The sequence below is a fragment of the Cynoglossus semilaevis genome, chromosome 1 (assembly GCF_000523025.1).
Source record: "Cynoglossus semilaevis isolate Cse_v1.0 chromosome 1, Cse_v1.0, whole genome shotgun sequence".
NCBI lineage: Eukaryota > Metazoa > Chordata > Actinopteri > Pleuronectiformes > Cynoglossidae > Cynoglossus > Cynoglossus semilaevis.
In genome coordinates this window covers 15791797-15811697 of record NC_024307.1, presented here as the reverse complement: position 1 = coordinate 15811697, position 19901 = coordinate 15791797, and the positions used below count along the sequence as shown (strand labels likewise).

The 19901-nt window shown below is 40.2% G+C and overlaps 1 protein-coding gene across 4 annotated transcripts; it reads left to right on the top strand.

Annotated features, from left to right (window-relative positions):
- The first annotated feature begins 2898 nt into the window (after positions 1–2898).
- On the top strand, positions 2899–19751 carry paplna (papilin a, proteoglycan-like sulfated glycoprotein). Of its 4 annotated transcripts, none has more exons than XM_008314174.2 (28): positions 2899–2995; positions 3513–3849; positions 5762–5824; positions 6039–6142; positions 7834–7894; positions 8146–8248; positions 8365–8495; positions 9062–9185; positions 9285–9365; positions 9452–9624; positions 9820–9943; positions 10021–10147; positions 10916–11120; positions 11235–11411; positions 11531–11681; positions 11940–12020; positions 12567–12762; positions 13108–13192; positions 13296–13419; positions 13649–14096; positions 15393–15551; positions 15637–15764; positions 16258–16306; positions 16402–16548; positions 16754–16881; positions 17075–17183; positions 17512–17687; positions 18739–19751. In XM_008314174.2, exons 3-28 carry the CDS (start codon positions 5768–5770, stop codon positions 18903–18905), a joined length of 3615 nt encoding a protein of 1204 aa, XP_008312396.1. In that variant the 5' UTR covers positions 2899–2995; positions 3513–3849; positions 5762–5767; the 3' UTR covers positions 18906–19751. The 4 variants fall into 4 exon arrangements, with proteins under 4 accessions (XP_008312396.1, XP_016889186.1, XP_016889189.1 ...); XM_017033697.2 differs by having other exon boundaries at positions 2918–2973; XM_017033700.2 differs by having other exon boundaries at positions 2939–2995; positions 3520–3849.
- Positions 19752–19901: the final 150 nt, after the last annotated feature.

Below are 19901 nucleotides of genomic sequence, written 5' to 3'. Positions count from 1 at the left end.
TTTCATGTCTAGACTTTTAAGCTAATTTTGTGACAGATGGATGAGGCTGCACAAAGAACAGAGATGCCCTGCCAATCACTGTCATCGTCTGTAAAGAGTGGATTTAGGAAGGAGACACAGAGACTCAGTGTGTCACACGTATGTGCAAACGTGGTTTCTCAGGATAGCTGTGTTAACTGGATTAGTGAGTGGAGAGGGAGGCCGCTCCGTGTGAGACATGTAAGAAACCTGGGATTAGACTCTAATCACTCCAGACTGGAAACAAGCCCTGACACTGAACAACACATGAGAAACTGAAAGATAAAGAACAAGAGCTCTGTGAAGAGGAAAAGGACACAGGTTTCAAAGATGTCCAAGGAACAGCTGGAGTGTTTGGTGAAGCGCATGGAGGAGACGCTGTCTGAAATGGAGCAGCTGAAGCTCCACTGTGGCAAGCAGAGCGAGGAGCTGGGCCAGCTGGTGTTGGAGCTCCGTAGAGAGAACCAAGAGCTGGTGGAGAAGTACGACCAGCTCGCTGTGGAGATGAAGGAGGCCAAGGAGATTATAGAACAGCTCCAGGACACTAAGTACGCCTTCAATGCAAAGGAGAGGCAGGCGAGGAAGCTCAGCCGCCAGCTCTGAAGGCCCAGGAGGGAAAATGGCCTGTTGGCATGAAACCAAAGGCTAAAGAAGGGCAATTTTCTTTAACATCTACAGGCAGTGTTTTTGTCTCCACATGTGTACATTTGAAGAGGAGAAGGTTAGATGTAAAGTTTAGTAATTTGAATGTTAGCTTACAGTAAATCCTGTGGCTTAGGCCTCCCTTCAAATCCATGAACAGACTTAATGAGCTAATGAGCTTAATGACTTAATCCAACCTGCTCTCAGACAGCATGTCAGAAATCCAACCTGCTCTCAGACAGCATGTCAAGTGGAATCTGGTAAAAACTAACAAACAACAACAAAAACGAATGCTTTCTCAAAGCCACAGATTGATGCATATGATGTTGTGCTCACGAGCTGTCTGTAATTAAAAGAGCAGTGTTCCTGGAAAGCTGTTCTGTCGGCCCTGTAAAGATTTTATTAGCTGACGCTTGGAATTATTTTTAGTTTTCTCATTCAGCCCAAATACTTGGGTATTCATGTTCCTTCAACACTTTGAAAGTTCTCAAAATAGGCCAAGGTCAAGGAACCTTCTGTGGTTTAGGGCCTGAATCCTGGTTTGAGTCTCTGAGTGGAGTTCGCTCTCTTTTCAGAAGACACAAATTACACAGATCTGTGCTGGACTTTGAATTGTTCAAATGATTGCTCTATGCAGTAATCATTTGCACATTGGTGACTGGTGGAATAAAATGTATTAATATGCATCCTTAGAATGACAGTTATGGAAGAATTAAGTTGATGAGGCTCCAAGAAATAAGAAATTAACAGAATTTGCACAGTTCTTGGCAATTCCCCATAATTCACATTTTGCACACCACCAGTCACCACCTCATGTTCTTGGACATGTTTGGGTTGAACCTGGATTATTAGGCCTAAATGTTAAACATCTTTAATTGTTTCTAAATAAATCCATATACATGTTGTTTATCCTTTTTTCTGACTCTGCATCATTTAATTTGTTTGGTCACATGACAGGAGTGTTCTTATAGCTACTTTACAATTCTACTTCTGACAACAGTTTTTTTATATTTACCAAATTATTTTGTTTTTAAGTAGACTTTAAATAAATGTATACTTTTTTTCTATTATTGGTTTAATAGTCACCAAATGGTGTTGCTGCCATTGTGACACTGTGAGGTCTACCGATGGTCATCTGTGGTTTTAAAGGTTCGAAGTCAGACCAGTGAGCCTTTCATTTTAACCTGAACGTGTAAAAAGATCCTCCTTCCTAACCACATACACAAACATGTGGCTTCAATGGCTTTCTGTGGCATACATGCTGTAAAAATAGTTTCGGTTTTTATGGTGATTTGCATGTTTAAAAAGTCTTGGGCCCACCATGACTCTGGTTGTTTGCACACACCCTAGATGAATGAGAAAAGGGGAAAAAAATCAAAATAAAAGCAGTTGAAAGTTTAAAAGTACACATTACAGCCATGATGTATTTTTACACTAACCCACAATCACTCAGCATAATTTTCCTCTAGCTTGGGCCGCTTGTTTTTAGAGGCCTTTGGGATGTTTTGGAAAACCTAACCCTCAAACGAGAAGAGAAAAAAGCAAAGGATGCAATGAATTTTTTTTTCCAGGATACATATATGACATTTAAAATTAGCTTTGGTTGTGGCAGTGGTGGTGGTTTCCTCCTAAAAAACCCCAAATAATCACCTATGTCTGTTAATTTCATGTAATTTTAACACAAACATGATATAGGAATTAAAGAGTCAGATCCTTCTAAAAGTATTTGAAATGACAACAAACTTTTTAATTAGTGAGCAGAGAAAATTAAAGATCAACTGCTAAAGCTGTTTATATTTGGCTTTTGCCTTTTTTTAACTTTTCACAGCTCCAAAACACACTCAGACACAAGATCATAACCACTATGGTAATAGTGTCATCTCTTTTCTCTAGAGCCAACAACAAACATACACTTTCCAATATATATATATTTCCAATTGGAGCCCTAATTAAAGTTCAGTTTGCATTTTATTGCTTATTATTTTGTCTTTACAAAAAGTTGTATTTATATATTTGGTATGTTACCACTACCTTGTAGTGCAGGTTGCAGCCAAGGTAAAGAAATAAAACAACTTATAGTTAAATGTTAAGCAATCTATCATGGCTGCTACAAAAAAAAAAAAATTGTAACATTCATTTAAAGATTTAATATCCATAAATCATCAATATATGTTTTTATAATATAAAACGTGTCATTATATAACATTTAGCTGGATTTAATTGTCTCTCATAGCAAGGATTAAATTCAGCGTAGCTGCAGGTGCTTGACGTTGTTTAAATCCAACATGGCGGTGGTGAAGAATTTTCTGGAAGGTGAAGGGAAGTCACTTCACAGGTCACCTTTAAACATTTAAAACTATATTATTATATTGTTATATTTTTTATTTAGGTCTATTTGTTTTCAGTTTAAATGTCATTTTATGAGATATATTAGCTTTTGGCTAAAAAACGCTAAAAAAAAGTCGACGTGCTTTTTTAACATACGACTTTTTTTAGCATACGCATCAGTAAAAATGAGTTAAACATATCTAGGAATTATTAATCAACGTGCATTCAGTGTTAATATTGTGTAGTTTAGTAACATTTGGGAACCATTTACAGTTAAATACTCTAATCCAGTCTTTACATTACCCTAGAATTACCGTATATACTGTGGCTGAACATGATAATGGAGTGTTTGGTTTTTAACCACGACTGCGAGGCTAAATCTCACAGGACCCTCATGTGAGAGCTGCTACTGTGGACTTAAACACCAGACGAACACGCCGAATAACTGTCTGTTATTTTTACAGTGTGAAATTACATGGTACGGTTATAAACGCAGCATGAATCAATGTGTGTGTATGTGTCAGGAGGCAGGAGGCGACCTGCTTAAAAAGCCCGGCGGTGAGTGAATCTCGGCGCGAAGGACTTTTTAAGGAGCAGAACTTTCACTCCTGTCCCTGTGAGTTTCCTGTTGGACAGCAGAGAGAGAGAGAGAGAGAGAGAGAGGAGGGGGCAGAGAGACGAAGAGGACCAGCCAAACTTCCTCTCATACATACTGTATAACCGGGACGCTGCTGCAAGTGTTCAGAGACGCAACGTTAAGAAGTGAAAAAGCGACCCAGAAAGATATCAGACTACTCTTCAGGATCATTCAGATCCATCAGCGGGTTGATCCTCCAGGAGCACATACAGCGTCTATAGAAGGTGAGGTGATGAATGTTTATTTTCAGGACAGCAATTGATAGTTAGATGGAGGAATCATCTGCATACATAGTGACAGAAGGTCTCATTTAATAGTAATTTCAAGTTAGTCAAAATTAGTAGATTTTACTTCTGCTGTACTTGCTTTGCCATTGACTTTTGCATAAATATTTGGTGATACCAGATACATTGAGATTAACAAATACTATCCCTAAAACTTTTCATCCATAATCAATCTGTACATTACTGTATTTAGATCTATGTATCATGACATGCACTGGCACGTTTCCAGTCATTGATCACTGTTAAACAGCTAACATTAACAGTGTCATTAATTTAAGACAAATAGACTGCAAAATTCACAGATTTGTCTGTTTTAATCATACCCTTATCAGTATTTTTGAAAGATCACAATCTAACAGTGTTGGACTATAGCTATACACTGTTACATTATCTATCGTGCCACCAGTTTACAAATACAATTGTTATTGGATTCTGAAAATTAAGGTTAAACCGCTGACAATTCCGACTTAAAACATTGAAACTGACAGTGTTATTAATTATTTTAACAGCCTATATTAGGTGTTGAAGAGAAATTGCAAACACATCATTGTGTTTTGAAATTATAGGTGTGTTTTTTTAATTCCTTTGATTGTTTTTGTGGAGGCTGCAGTCATACTTCACATACAGGACACAAGACACTACATGCTCTCACTGAGTGATGAGTAATTGTTAATTTTGGCTGGATGAAACCATTATACAGCCCCTGGCTACAGGCTATTACGATAACAAGGAAATGATGCAGAAAATCTTTGGAGTTACAAAACAGATTATTTGGTAACTGTCAAAATCAAGATTAAACCTTCACAAGATTGTCTTTTAAAGTTTGTAAACTGATCTAGTACGTGTCATTTGGGGGGTGGGGCTTTTCATCTACTTTTGGTTTGATTCATATTTTTTGTTGGTATTACACACATTGATGTTGACATGTGTTACAATAAAATCTATATATAAAACTGCCTTAGTGATAAACTGCTGGACTCCTTTTGACTGCTGTTGCCAGTGAGAAAAGCAGTCTCAGATTTCCAACAGTACTTCTACCCAGGGGCAATTACACCACTGATTCTTTGGGGCTTTTAGTGTCAAGTGTGTTTGTGTTTAAAAGAGATGATCAGACATGTCTTCCTCCTGGTCTCTATACTGTGACAATGCCTGGGGGTGATTGCCTGTGTTCTGTGGGCGGAGCCAACAGGTCAGACACAGTTTGACTCCCTCAATCTACTTTACTTCAGGAACCGCTCCAAAGAAACCAAACAAACAGTTCTCTATAAGCAGCCAACAACACACTGTTTGTTGCTTAAGCAAATAAGTTCTAAACAACTAAAGTCTGACTGTAAAAAAAGTTACATTGAAAAGTGAAAAATATATTTTCATCTTTATTTTTTATCCTTTTCTTGCAATAATGTTTCTCTTGCATATAAAGTCACTCCAAAAGAGAAGGTGCTTCGTAACTGCACGCTGTGATTCACAGAAGCAGATGACGATCATCAGCTGTGGTTAGTGGCTCAAAACCAAACCACAAAGTAAATGCTCTCCTCCTCCTTGTGTATGTTGAGCCTGATAAGGGATCAAAGATTTACTATTAGCCATGAGGCATTGATTTATGTGTTTATAAATGTGTGTTGGTGAACAGTGGCAGATGTTTACAGCCTCTCAACCAAATATTAGGTTCATTTTCAAGTTGTTTCCTCCCTGTGTACACATTCATCTTTTTGTATATGTTGGCGTAGCGTAGGCCTTGCAATATTGTCTCAGTTTTTATCGTCCCACCTTGCTGCTGGAAAAGTTGCTCAATCTGTACAAATATGGATTAGTCACAGTGACTAGACTCTGAGTGTCTTTGTCCTTTTTCCAGGAAACCATGAAGATGCTCCTGCCTCTGCTAATCCTTCAGCTGCTCTTGGCTCCGGCACTCATGGTAAACTGAAATTAATAATCATTAATAAAATGGTAAATATTTTCTGGGAAGTCGTCCATCAAGCTTGGTATTTTTTTTGCTACATTTCCAGTTTCCTGCATTTTTATTATCAAGTATCAAATTTCACATGATTTTTTTTCTCTTACTCAAGTCACTTGATATATAAAAAATATATTATATGTATTATTAAAAATGTTGCTGGTTTATTCTGTAGGTGCCTAGCATTGATCACTGGGATGTGTGGGGTCAATATGGAGAATGCAGTCGTAGCTGTGGTAGTGGTGTGGCCATGAGGACAAGACGCTGTATTACTCACAGGTAAGACATCCTGCAGTTCCTATAACCTGAGCTAGTCCACGTTAAGAGCACACAAAGTCTGCACCTCATCTGAAAGCCAGTCACTCTGTTTCAGGCTGGGAACACACACGCACATGTCTAAATAAAACTGCTTGTGGAGGGTGTAGAGTAGATCTTAATGGTAAAGAATGCCTTGAAGTCACAGGACGTGGTCTTGTCCTCCATCCAAAACACACTGATGGGAGGGGCCTTTTAAAAGGCTTCTCTTTACTGGGTTTTGCCTGTTGGCTGTGAAACAAGATCAGATGAGAAGGCAGCATTTCTATCTGTAATCTTTGGGCAAGGGTGTTTTTTTTTAAAAAAAAAAGTAAAACCATGTTCAGTACTAATGGTCCAGTACATATAAATTTAAGGAGTTGCTGCTCCAGTCGGTGTTCATCGTATTAAGTGGTCTGTAGTTTTGATGAGTCATGTCAGATAACTACATGTTTATGTTTCAGTAATCTGTAGAGGTAATTTCATGTACTACTACTGCTGCTATAGTATTAAATATTCTTATTTTTTTTAAGTGTAAATAAACAAGATTGTCTAAAGTTAGCATTAATGAATTCAAACCTCTAGTTCATTTAGTTTTTTGTATAATTCCAGGATAATTGAGAACTTAATTTGTTAGGTTTTAGAATCATTAATTTCCATTTTTCAATGTTTAAAGTTGTTAATTGAAAAATTAACTAACCTGATTTAAAAAAAATACTCTATTTGCAATAGAAATAGAAGAATAAAAAGAAGTGGGAGATACATTTTTACATGTACAACAGAATGTCCCTTTAATTAAGAGTTGTTTTTTTTCTCTTTAATTAGTTTGGATCACCAGACCGAACATGTTCATAAATTGTTTCTACAACATGTTCAAACAGTTGCTTCATGTCATTAGATATTTTTTAGGGGTTGATGTAAAAACACAATTTTGTTTTTCCGCTGAACACTTTGAACACTCATGCATGTCCGCAGCTGTCAGTGAGTCAGTCTGATGATGTGTCTTGTTCACCCTCATTGTCTGAATCATTTATGAGAAGCCCTGCCTTCTTCCTTACCTGGCTTCGGTGAATTACACCTTTACTTGATATAATTTGAGCGACTGAATCATTCTGCACTTTTTTACCATAACTCTTAACCAACAGTCAGTCAAATGAGTCATGTTTTCAAACAACCCAACCCATTCTGTTAATACAGGTTGTCATTTATATCAGTTATAGTTTATCATCATCTTTAAATCAGTTAAATAACCGTGTTTAACCTTTGTTAGAAAGTCACTGCTGAATCTCCAGGTGTTTGTGTTACAGTATGTCAAGGGGTGAAAAGTTCAGGGCTGGATGTTGTGCACGATAGTTTGGACATGTTCAGGTCTCGGTTTTGGCCCAGCGATGGGAACATGTCTTATGTTGAGGCTGGAGGGCAGGTACTTTTGGATGCAAACGTTATCATGGCTTATCAGTTTGGCTTGAAGAGCGTGACAAAATAGTCAGCTGTTTTCCAAGGTTACTGTGTGTACACAGGTGTAAAGGTTGGATTCATGCGTCTTAGAAGTCAAGAAGTCACAGTTTTATAGGACAAGATTGGAAGTCAGTGGTGGTTAAATTAGTATTGGTACGGATAAACCATAAACTGTACAGTACGTGTGCCATGTTCTCACTTCAAATGTCTTCACACAGAACTGATGGAGGACACAACTGTGTTGGGCCAGATAAGTCCTACCGCTTCTGCAACGCCCAGGTTAGACTTTGCATTGAAATAATTTTCCACCAGTGATTCACAACTACCTAAATTATTAAATTCTGCTAAACTGACCATTAACCTTTGATAGACATGATAATTAATACTCATAAAGGTTAATTGCATTTGAAAGTGTGTGCATTATTATATGTTAATTTGGTCTCAAAATAATGTTGAAATTAATGTGTATCGTCAATAATTTGTGGGGCAATATATCGTAATCTTTGATGTTGTTTCACTGGTCTTTTCAGGAGTGCCCAGAGGGATCCAAGGATTTCCGTGAGGAGCAGTGCTCCCACTTTGATGGCACAGACTTTCAGGGGAAACGCTACAAGTGGCTCCCTTACTTTGGAGGTCAGAGGATTAGTTGAGCAGATAGTTTAAGATGATCCATTGAAAAGACATTTCATATTAATTGCTGCCTTACATTGTCATCTGAAATAAAATGAAATGCTTTATGTGACTTAAAGCTGAGAATCCCTGTGAGCTCAACTGCATGCCAAGAGGAGAAAACTTTTACTACCGCCACCGCAGTGCTGTGGTTGATGGTACACCCTGTCACCCCGGACGGAAGGATATTTGTGTTGACGGAGTCTGCAAGGTAAACAATTGGAAAAGAGTATTGTTAATTTTCATAATTATTTTTTTTCCATATTAGAACACAATACATGCCAGGTATGTGTGTACATAAAGAACCTGGTCATTACAGAAAAACAATTGAACTTTGTTGGTGATGTAGAGCAGGATATGGACATTAAATATGCAGTACAGAATATGAATCATTGCTGCTACTGCTTCAGACCTAAAACAAATGTACACAATGTGTCACCTTGTTAATGTTACTGTACGTTAAATAAATAAATAAACGTCCTTAAGTGTCACGACACTGATGGGGTTAGGGTTAGGGATATTCTGCTTTATTTCGATCATGGCCGTTTGTGATCCCCAGTGTTTTCCCTGTCAGTGTATAGTCTCTGTCAGACAAAACAAAAAAAAACTGACAAAGAAATACATTTTTAAAAGGATTATGGACAGTCATGATGGTATTCAATTTCATGTTTGTATATTGAGTATGTTTCTGAGATGATCTGCTGCCAGTGCTTAGTTTTAGTGAAAGGACGTAATCAAGAATACAGATTCACATCTCTACAACTTTTTCTTCTTAAGCGTCTTGGTTGTGACAACAAGTTAGACTCGACTCAACAAGAAGACCCCTGCCTTCAGTGTGGGGGTAATGGACAGTCCTGCTACCAGGTCAAGAACAGCTTTACTGTAGGCAACCTGCCGACAGGTACTATAGATTTCCAGTAGGAGATTTTGACTCATTCTCCCTCTGTGGTACAGGGGTGTTTGTCATCTTTGAGTAATTTCTATCTCATGTTTGCCTCAGGCTACAACCAGATGTTTATCATCCCTGTGGGGGCCACAACCATCAGCATTAAAGAGACGGTGGCCACACGCAACTACCTGGGTATGACAGACCCTGTTGTTAAACAATTGTTTACTTTGTACTGGTAATTTTCACCACATTCGTGTTCAACATCCCTGTGTGAACAGCTATCAAGAACCTACGTGGGGAGTATTACCTCAATGGACACTGGGTAATTGAGTTTTCCAGGGCAACAACCATCGCAGGTACCATGCTGTACTACCAGAGAGGCGCTGAGGGAGAAAACGTGCCTGAGACAATTATCGGCCGTGGTCCCACCACTGAACCTCTGGTCGTCGAGGTAAAAACAACTCAGACGGGATCAGAAATTGACCCTGTCTGTAACAGATATGTTTTATAATCAGCACACAGTGTTGTAGTTTTTTCTTCTTCTTCTTCTTCATCATTACGACCCATGAAGAGTCAGTCATTTTAACCTTCGACCCATGAAGAGTCAGTCATTTTAACTTCGCTGTCTACATCCCTCTTCCATCAGCTGATCAGCCAAGAGCCAAACCCAGGAGTGGAGTATGAGTATTATCTTCCTAATGGACGCTCCAGGGAAGGATACTACTGGAGTTTTGGTTCCTGGTCAGCCTGCAGCAAAGAGTGTGGATCAGGTTTGAAGAACCGGGACATTTCTTTCATTTGTTTGAGGATATTATAACCAATGTTCTAAATGTTCCTCCTTCATTAGGCTACCAGTCCCGCTCTGTCTTCTGCACAATTGATAATGAAGCTTTTCCCGACTATCTCTGTGCGTCTCTGCCGAGACCACAGTCTAACCGTACATGCAATCCCCAACAATGCCCGGAAACACACAGGTACTGTGCAGTACTGACATTGATAAGAGATGTATTTTTAAAAGGTCTTAGCAGCTGAAACTCTAGAAGTTTGACTGTCGTTAGTGGAGCTCACTTCTCTTTGACGCGACAGGAAACCAAACAGTGGTTTAATGCAATATTAGTATTATATTCCAAACTTCCGATCCTGTACCTGATCCTTGAGCTGGACTGATTTATTTAGCCAACTCTTAAACTCTGTCAGTTATTGCAGCTGAGTTTCCAGATGGTGTTGGTTTGTAAGTTACAGGTCAGAAGTGTTTTGGGACTTCCTAAATGGTGTTGGTTAATCGCTGTTAATCGTCAATGGCTTCATTGACTTTCTGGTATTTCCTGAGCCCGGGCTTCATTGACTTTCTGGTATTTCCTGCTTCTTTTCTTTGATTCTGCTACATGCATACTCCTTCATTATCTCTCAATTAAAAGTTAAGGAGGACCAAAAATAGATGCTGGCTGGATGTGAATAGAAGTTATTTTGAGACATTTTACAGTAATTATGGCTTCTCGTATTTAATGCAACCAACCAGAAAAGGGAAATACCTTAAAGCCTAAAATTAAACCTTAAGTGAAACCAAACGCAATGCCAATAACCCAGATGTATTTATTATTTAAATCTTTTAAAAAATATATATTTATATTGCTTTTTTTCAAGACACAGAATTTAAAATGTAATTCTTAATTTGTGTTCTTGGCCCACAGTTGTTGGAACTAAAGAATTAAGTTCTCTGTCTTTCTGTCTTTTTTTTCCAGTTGGAGAACTGGAGAGTGGAACACCTGCTCAGTTACCTGTGGTGGAGGCTCCCAGATTCGTAGTGTTCAGTGTATCTCCCATGATGCTTCAGGAACCCGTGTGGTAGAAGATGCTGTTTGTGCTGCTTATGCCGAGGCACCTACATCACTGCAGACCTGCAATATGCAAAAATGTGCCGAGTATCACGTGACCAGTTGGAGCGCAGTAAGTAAATCATGTGTCTTTTTTTTCATGAGTTCTTTGTCAGATAATGTACTGTAATACAACAAGGATTTGGTTTGTTCACTGTGGTCTCTCTGCTTCTGTGTTTGTCTGCAGTGCTCAGTGACCTGTGGTTCAGGTGAACAGACCAGAGAAGTGACCTGCGTGGGTTCAGATGGGACAGCGTTGGAGGAGTCGTTCTGCAGCTTATTGCCCCGACCTTCTGCAGTGCAACCCTGTGAGACGGCTCCCTGCCCCAAAGAGATCAGATGGCACGTTGGAGAGTGGGGTCTGGTGAGGGCAAAAACTCTTTCATTTGAATTTGTTTAATGGACAGTGAAATCCTGTGTCACTATTTGTGTCCTGACATTAACATTGAATAAAGATAATAATGATTCATGTTTTCTCTTCAGTGCTCCAGGAGCTGTGGTTCTGGTTCTCGAGAACGTCAGGTGATCTGCTCAGACACAGAGATGAACCTGTATCCTGTGATCAAGTGTAAGACCATCCCTAAACCCCCTACAGTGGAGCGCTGCAACACACAGCCCTGCTACAGACCGCAGGGTGAGTGTGTACGAACAGTCTCTCACATCCATGGATGGTTCAGTTTTTGATGATAAATACGTGCTTAATTAATTCGATTTTTTTACACTTGCTACTTTGACTTTTCCGTGCTTTTATTTTGTTGTACAAAACCAGGTTGTCTTATTGTTTTATGTTTATGACAACACGTGTTTTCAGCCAGCGTTGCAGTGTGCACTGATAGAGAGCTGTCCCTCAGAAACCGCCCTAATGTGGGTTTGTGTTTGTTTGTTTGTGCAGTCGTTCCAAGCATTCAGGACCCCCGAGGACATGATGTCACACAGACTGGCTTCCAGCCCTATGTTCCTGATCAGGCTACAGGTCATTGTCCATCTGTGATGTTTACTGGTTAGCAATCAAGTTAAAGAATTGTGTTAAATCTTTTACTGATAATATATTAAAGCCCTTTATTACAGTAACATCTAAAAGATTCACTGTATTAAGTCCAGTGTTAAGATTTCAGGAGGCACAGCATTTAATATAAGTAGGTTGGAGGTTTTTCTTCACACTTTTTTGATTTTTAACTGTTTGTTAGACAACAGCTCTCCTCCTTTTGACCCATGTCCCAGCACTAATTGTCCCGACCTCTGTGACATGTTTGTGGGGACACTGGACAGTGTTGGTCATTAAAATATTTCAGAGGCACTGAAGCGTGCTCCCTCTGGTTCTGCCGTTTCTGTTCCAGTTCACTCTTTTGTCCCAGTGGGCCAGAATTTCATGTTGGCATTCTTGCATTTCTGAACTAAAATAGTATTTATTTTGCATTAAGGCTAAAGCTCAAAAGTCTACAGTTTAAATGTAAAACACATGAACGCCATAGTTCGATCATGAAACGTTCTAACTTGGTCTCTGGCCGTCCACTCTCAGCCCACAGACCAGAGACGGATGTGAACCAGACGAACACAGTCTTGGACCCTCACAGCTCGGCCCCTGCTCCCCACTGCAGTCAGTCTTATTATGGCTGCTGCCCAGACGGACACACATCAGCAGGAGGCCCCCACAGTGTGGGCTGTCCACTGGCCCCAGCTCCCACTCCTGCTCAGCCATCCTGTGTCCAGACCAGGTGAGAACCTGTCATTAAACTGTGGTTGGGTGAACTCTGGTCACGTAATTCTTATGGTATAGATCCTTTTTTGACACACACTGTTCTGCCATCATACCACACAAAACTGTCTGTGGACAAACACCAGGCATGCCAACACTATGGTTATGTGAAGCATAAATGTTGAGCCATGTTGAGAAAAGTGTGGGTTAAATGTAAACTAACAAAGTGCAGGGTCCACTGAACAGAACAGGGTGTCATTCATCACCGCATTGACGACAATTACCACCGAACCACTGACATTAACTTTAGATTCCTTACAAATGTGAAATGAAAATAAGTGGCACAACGTTTCCCTCTTCACAGTCATGGCTGCTGCCACGATGGAGTAACTGTCGCTCAAGGCCCCAACAAGGAGGGATGTGTGGAGTTTGTGGCTCCTGCACCAACTGTGAGTAAAATAACTTTTTTTACCCAAACCACTGTTTCAAGAATAAGACATAGACATTTGAAAATATTTTACTGTGTTTTTTTTTTTCCCCATTATCCTCCAGAGTGCTCCTCTCCCTACTGAGAATGCAGTCCAGTGCAGAACCACCACTTACGGATGCTGTTTCGACCGCGTCTCTATTGCAGCAGGACCCAATGGAGAAGGTTGCCCTGATCCACCAAACCACAGTAAGGACATGATTTGATTGTTGATCAATATGCCGTTCAGGTGGACAGTGGGCTGAAGCACACCTGCTGAGAGGTGGGGTCAGGGGTTTCTCTTTGCTTTAGCAATGATTTAGACATATGCTAACCACCTGGAATATGGTGTGTGCTAAGGATACCACTATCTGCTTGATTCACAAACAAAAATCTGCAAATGAAACTGACATTAGAAAATTGTTTTTCTTTGCTTTAGTTGAGCGCAACATCTGCTCCTTGCCTCGCGCTGCCGGTTCCTGCAGCAGCTGGGTTTCACGCTACCACTTCAACGTCATCACCTCCAAGTGTGTGCACTTCTGGTATGGAGGTTGCCACGGCAATAACAACAACTTCATGACCCGAGCAGAATGCCTGAGAGCCTGTCCGGAGCCTTCTGTGAGCCAGCCGGCACAGGGCCCTGCACTTCATGCTAGAGAAGAATCAAACCCCGGAAGAACCTTATCCAGTGCTGGCAGTTCATCTAGAGCAGGAGGATCCACCTCCTCCTCTTCCTCCTCCATGTCCAGGATTTTTACAGTCCGTGGAGGTTCAGCCAGCAGACAGGCCACAAGCGCTGCCACAAATGCTCACAGAGGCAGATTCTACCTGCGGGCACGCCATCCTTCACGTGGCACTGCTGCTCAGCACAGCGGCCCAGCTGCCAGGTAAGACCCTGGAGATCAGTACCAGCTCCTTTTCTGCTCTTCACAGCCTACCCTCCCCACTAAAAGAGCACCAGTTTTTCTGGTTTAAAAATAGGAAAAATGCTTGAGATTTCTAAAATCTTTGTGCCATGTGCATTGTTCAGCCACACTGCTAAGTTTCACGCTATTATTGCAAAGTATTCCCTGCCTGCTTAGTGCCACAACGTTTAATGTTAATGATCAAATGAAGTGCTTTGTTCATCTGTAAATGTGGTTCCTTTTTGTTCTGTTCCCCTCCTTTGGCGATGTCCTAGAGTTATTCAGGTCCTTCAAAGGTCCACTTGTGTAATTTTGGTCTGGTCAAAATATGAGAAAAAATAACAATTAAAAAATTAGGAAGTACTTTGTGACACACATTTGGGTTGGGTCCTAATGTTTGGAAATGTTTGCTCCCAGAACTGTCAGAAACTGTATCAACACCACAGTTATGTTGAAATGACTGATGCAAAGTTTCCCACATATTTTCCTCCTATATTATCACATGTTCATTGGTTTGTTTGTACTTGCTATGCTTTGTGTAATGCATCAGGATCTTTGTGTAAAAGCACCATCACTGGTGATGGTAAAACTCACTGTCACGTCTACTTCAGTAGCAACACAATGTTTTTCTTCTTCATCCTTGACAAAATGTCTGAAGACGTTGATAACCTCACAGCGACCTTTTTCTTCTGGGACTGTTGACTGTCTGTGCTGCTTTCATGTTCATCATTTCGTGTGCTTTTGTCGTGTCTTGTTGTGTCCTGGTTCTACCTCGCCCTGTCTGTTGGTGAAATATAACTAATAAAGGTTTTGCTGTGATGCTCTATTTGGTTGTCTTCTGTCTGTGTTGTCACTAAACTGTCATTTTCATGTGTGTGGGCACAGTCTACGGTTTCTCTTTCCTTTTTTTGGTTCATTCCTCACCCGGGAACAAACTTTTTGTCATATTTGTTTTTGGAGACACTTGTCTTGTTTCTCATTTTGTCTTTGTCCCTTCAGTCACCTTGCACGTGTAAAAGCTTTTGTCTGTCATTTCTGTCCCAAGTTTTCACTGACAAACTTGTGCAGCCAGGTTGTGGGCACTCTTTATGTCTGCTTTGGTACCAACAGTAGAGCATAAAGTGACTTTTTTTTTTTACTCTATTCCTTCCTTAAATCTTTCTCTTACTCTGTTCTTTTTTTTCCCCTTTACTTTATTTTCCTCCTTTTTTCTATTTCTGTCTTCTTTTCTTTTTCCCTGTCCTCTCTTCCTTGTTCCTCCTTTTCCTTTTCCCCCAGTCTGACCCTGGGTCAGGTGACCATTGACAAAACAGACCCATCCACGGTGGAGGCCTTGGTGGGACAGACAGTGGTGCTGCCTTGCAGAGTCAGTCCCCCGCCGTCCTCTACTGTCATTGTAGAGTGGAGGAGAGACGGAGTCCCTCTGTCCACTCACAGGTGTGTAATAATGACCCACTACAGTCAGTGCTTATTTACCTGTGTGTCTTTGTGACTTCATCCATGTATTAAATGTTTTCCTCAGACATCACCATCAGCCCAGTGGTTCCTTGTTGGTGGGGCCTCTAACTGAAGCAGACTCTGGTTGGTTTTTGTGCCTGGCCAGACAGGAACGTGAGCGTGATCACCGCTACATTTACCTTTCTGTCACAGGTAGTGTTTCATATTCATATCTTTTTTTTTTTAATTACGACTCTGTTTTCCGTTACACCATCAGTGGTTGATTTTGTTTGTGCACTTTTGAAATTGTGGATAATTTAGTTCAACTTCAGACAGTGCTTAAAATTCTCTTTTTAATTGACAATATACAACTGTCACCGTCTGTCACATGATCAGTTACAGCTGTAAAACCGTTCATGTGACAAACTCTTTTTAAGAGTTCTATTATTTGGCTGATTCCACTAAGAGAGAGGTTAAATTAGTAAAAACAATGTCTTGTCATGTCTCTTACACATGTGACCAATATCTTTTTATTCTGGTACTTCTGGTGCTGTTAAAAAGTTACTTACATTTGAATGTTTTTTTTTCTCACCATACTATAAATGACCATTCTAGTCTCACATAGAACCTCTCTGTGATCAAGTAGCTGCTAAAGATATGTACAAAACCCCCAAACCTCTCTGTTGATCTGTTTGATCTCACACAGAGGGACCGTCTCAGCCCATTCCAACACTCACTAAAGGTCTGTTACCCCGGTAAGAATCGTCCTGACGACCAGGCATCTCACTGCTTTGCAATTTTAAATGTCCCAAAGGTCACTGGCCTTTGTTTGAATTTTTCTTTTTCACAGGTTCAGCATCGACCAATCAGGTTCATCGCTGCTAGAAATGAAATCAGGACAAACAGTAAGACTGCCCTGTCTTATTGTCCCTCCCTCTGCTCTGCAGTCAGTTTTGATTCAATGGACAAAAGATGGACACACCTTAAGTGACCCCAGGTAAGTCTGTCAATACAAATCTTCTTAGACTCTTACAGTACATCATTGACAGGAACAAAGTTTAGTGAAACATAGCTCCTCTTTTTTTGGTTTCTGAAGCACTTTTACTGTAAAACAATTACATTTGTTTGTGTAGTTTATATTTATTGGTTAAAATGTGTTTAAAAGTTATTGATAACCTTTGTGCAATTTTTTGACATTGTAGATACAGCCCAAATTCTGATGGCACACTGGTCATCAGTGGACTGAAGTCTGAGGATTCTGGTGTTTACACCTGCACGGCCTCCAGTCCACATCAGTTGGAGCAGAGACAACTGCAGCTCAAAGTCCAAGGTTTGTTTCTGCTCAAGATCCTTCGAGTAATTTCATGTAGTCACCAGCAGGTGGCGGTACAATATCCACATTGACTTCATGAGGAAGTTTTACTGTTTCAGGGCAGAGAATTAGTGCAATGATGAACCCCTGGTTGTTTTATTTAAAAATGGATGTTAATGTATTTGTTGTCTGTCTTCATGCTGTTGTCCAGTGGACCTGAAGATCACCACAGCTCCAAACAATGTCCAGGTGTCTGAGGGCAGCACAGCTGTTCTGCCCTGTGTGGTGTCAGGAGACAACATCAACATCGGCTGGTCCAGGTCAAAATTGAGATTTTTTCATTTATTTTTTTGGACTGAATGTAGAGAATGATTCCACATTTGTTGTTGTAATGATGTGGACAGAAGACGAGCGGGAACAAAAGAGTCCCAGATGTTAAATAAGCAAAATGATAAATGATTTAAAAAAATGATTTACTTGTTCCTGCTTCATCCACCGTTTTATTTCTAATATAAAGTATTATCTTGTGTTTTTCCCCGATACAATAAATTATTTCTACAGAATCTTATTAACCTGGAATGACTTCATATGAACACATGTTAAAACGTCTTTAAAGTCATTCACGTGTTTGATTCTGATTTATAACAGGAACGGTGTCCTGGTTCGTCCAGATGGTCACAACGTTCTGGTGTCGCCTGACGGCAGCCTGATCCTGAATAATGTGAAGCCCTCCGACGAGGGCACCTACACCTGTAACGCTTACACTGGGATCTACTCCGTCAGTGCTACAGCTGAAGTGAAGGTCACTAAAGACACACAGCTGGGTAAGAGGCTCGAGACAGACCGACTGTCCCCCACACCCATCCCTTAGGATTTAAAGACATCGTCAGGAAGGATTGTCAGAATGTCCCACAGTACATACAGACAGGCAGTTCTATTTCTACACTTTAAACTCTGTATACAGTACATACAGACAGGCAGAAGTCCACGATGTAGAGATTTCTTTTTCTTAATCTAAGGACACTACAAGTTTTCTCCCCCAGATCCAGTCTAAACTAGTCAGCCTGACCCAGACATCATTTCAATTCAATCTAATGTTTTTCTTCTTTTTTTTTCACTCATTAATACCAACAGTTTTGTCTGGCCTTTAAGAATGGTTTTGACATTTTATATTCTGTGGTCTGTCAGATGTCACTTGTTTGAATGTCTTATAGTCTTTTAGCATGACAGCTAAAAGACAGGAACCTGTTGGAATCAGTCTGTTCTATTTCTACACTTTAAACTCTGTACATGTTCACAGCTCTAGATTTAGTTTTCTATGAGCTCCATCTCAATCTGCAAAAAATACATATGACAATAACCAGAAGTTGTCATGATATGAGCACAATACAGTGTGAACAACACCTGCAGTGGATCACTGCACTAGATTTTACACATTGCATCTTAGTTTGATGCCATGATGGGGGATGCCCCCCTCCCCCCCCCAGGGGCTGAAGGACAAAAACAGGTTAAATTGATGTATTGATCCCACTCACAGGCTGAAGCTAATACTGTATGTTGTTAACTTTGTAGTTTACAGTGAGCCAAGAGAACCAAGTACTGCCATTTGTTATATACTGGATGTGACATTAAAGTTAACCATGAGCCAACGCAAAGTCACTGAAATGACAAACCATTTTTCAGACCTAATGTTATCAGAGCTTTTCCAAGTCATGGAAGTGTATGCCATTAATGCTCAATGATTAAGCCAAAAAAAAAAAAAAAAGCTAAAGGTTGAAAACCCCTGGTTTAATGCAGTCTAAATACTTTAACAGGAGGGGGTGCTCATGTGCTCATCTGCTTGACTGATGCCTTCTTTAATCATTGCCGTCTCAGGTGGTGGTGATGGTGTTCCTCCAGAATGTGTGGACCAGCCTGAGCTGGCGAACTGTCAGCTGATCGTCTACGCCCGGCTCTGCTCCAACTCCTACTACTCCAGTTTCTGCTGCTTCAGCTGTACCAGGCATCAACAGAGCAACAACAGGTTTGGACGACAGGTCTGACGCTGCGGAAAATAGGTTTTTAAAACAATGGATACAGGGGTATGAAGAAGCCATGTTTCACCCACACACTTCCTTCATATTAACAGAAACAGTAGATGTTGAGTTGATACTTTGACACCACAGTCAAAGTGGTGAATGGTTCAACAGTGACAAAAATGAACTGAACAAAATATTGACATTTTTTAATCTTCTCAATGGTTGATACAGTTCACTGTAAAGATCTAAGTCTTTTAAACCTTTTATCACAGCTTGAAATTTCAATATATAAAACACTGTGACTTTTGACCTGACCTCTCACCAGGGGTCGTCACAGTGGTGTTCCTCATAGTGATCTGGTAGTTTTTACACTGGATCCTCTTCCTGACACAGTCCAACCACTGCAACCCCGTCATAAATCCTACTAAACCCTTATTGATATAGAATTAATATTAATTTGACTAACGCCTCCTCACTCTCCCTGAGGCCTGCGCCCCACTTTGGGAACCACTGCTTTAAGCCAACAGGCTTTAGTTTTCTAGTCTGCATAATGTCATTGTCAAAGGACAAAACAGAGACAAAACAGAGAGTCAGAGTTGCTGCTGACTGGACTTCTGTCCTCTGACCTGTCTTTGGTTTAGAATGAGACGAGGCCAGACGTCCCCGTAATATTTTATAATAAGTTATTTCTCTCAGGTTTTACTGAAGGCCAAAGAGATTCTGACAACACATTCCACTGTCCTTTTGATCAATACTTCATATGTTAGTGCACCTGATGCTGATTCAGCAACATCTGACCTGAACTGTGTTTTCAGTATTTTCATGTTGGTATGTGTTAATAAAATCATATTTTAATAAAAAAATGAACAAACACCAAACAGTCAGTTTGAATTACTGAAAGAGGATTGGTCATCAGTCCAACAACAAAGGCTCTTATTTGTCTATCTGTGAACTGATATCTAAGACACAGACAAAGCAGGCAAACAACAAGGTAACAACTAGAAGTGTATACTGGCAATC

Bases quoted from the DNA above. Each gene is read 5' to 3' on its own strand.
- paplna (XM_008314174.2), top strand. From the start codon at position 5,768: ATGAAGATGCTCCTGCCTCTGCTAATCCTTCAGCTGCTCTTGGCTCCG. The intron at 8,249-8,364 runs GTCAGAGGATTA...TGTGACTTAAAG, and splicing joins GTGGCTCCCTTACTTTGGAG to CTGAGAATCCCTGTGAGCTC. The intron at 16,307-16,401 runs GTAAGAATCGTC...TCTTTTTCACAG, and splicing joins ACTAAAGGTCTGTTACCCCG to GTTCAGCATCGACCAATCAG.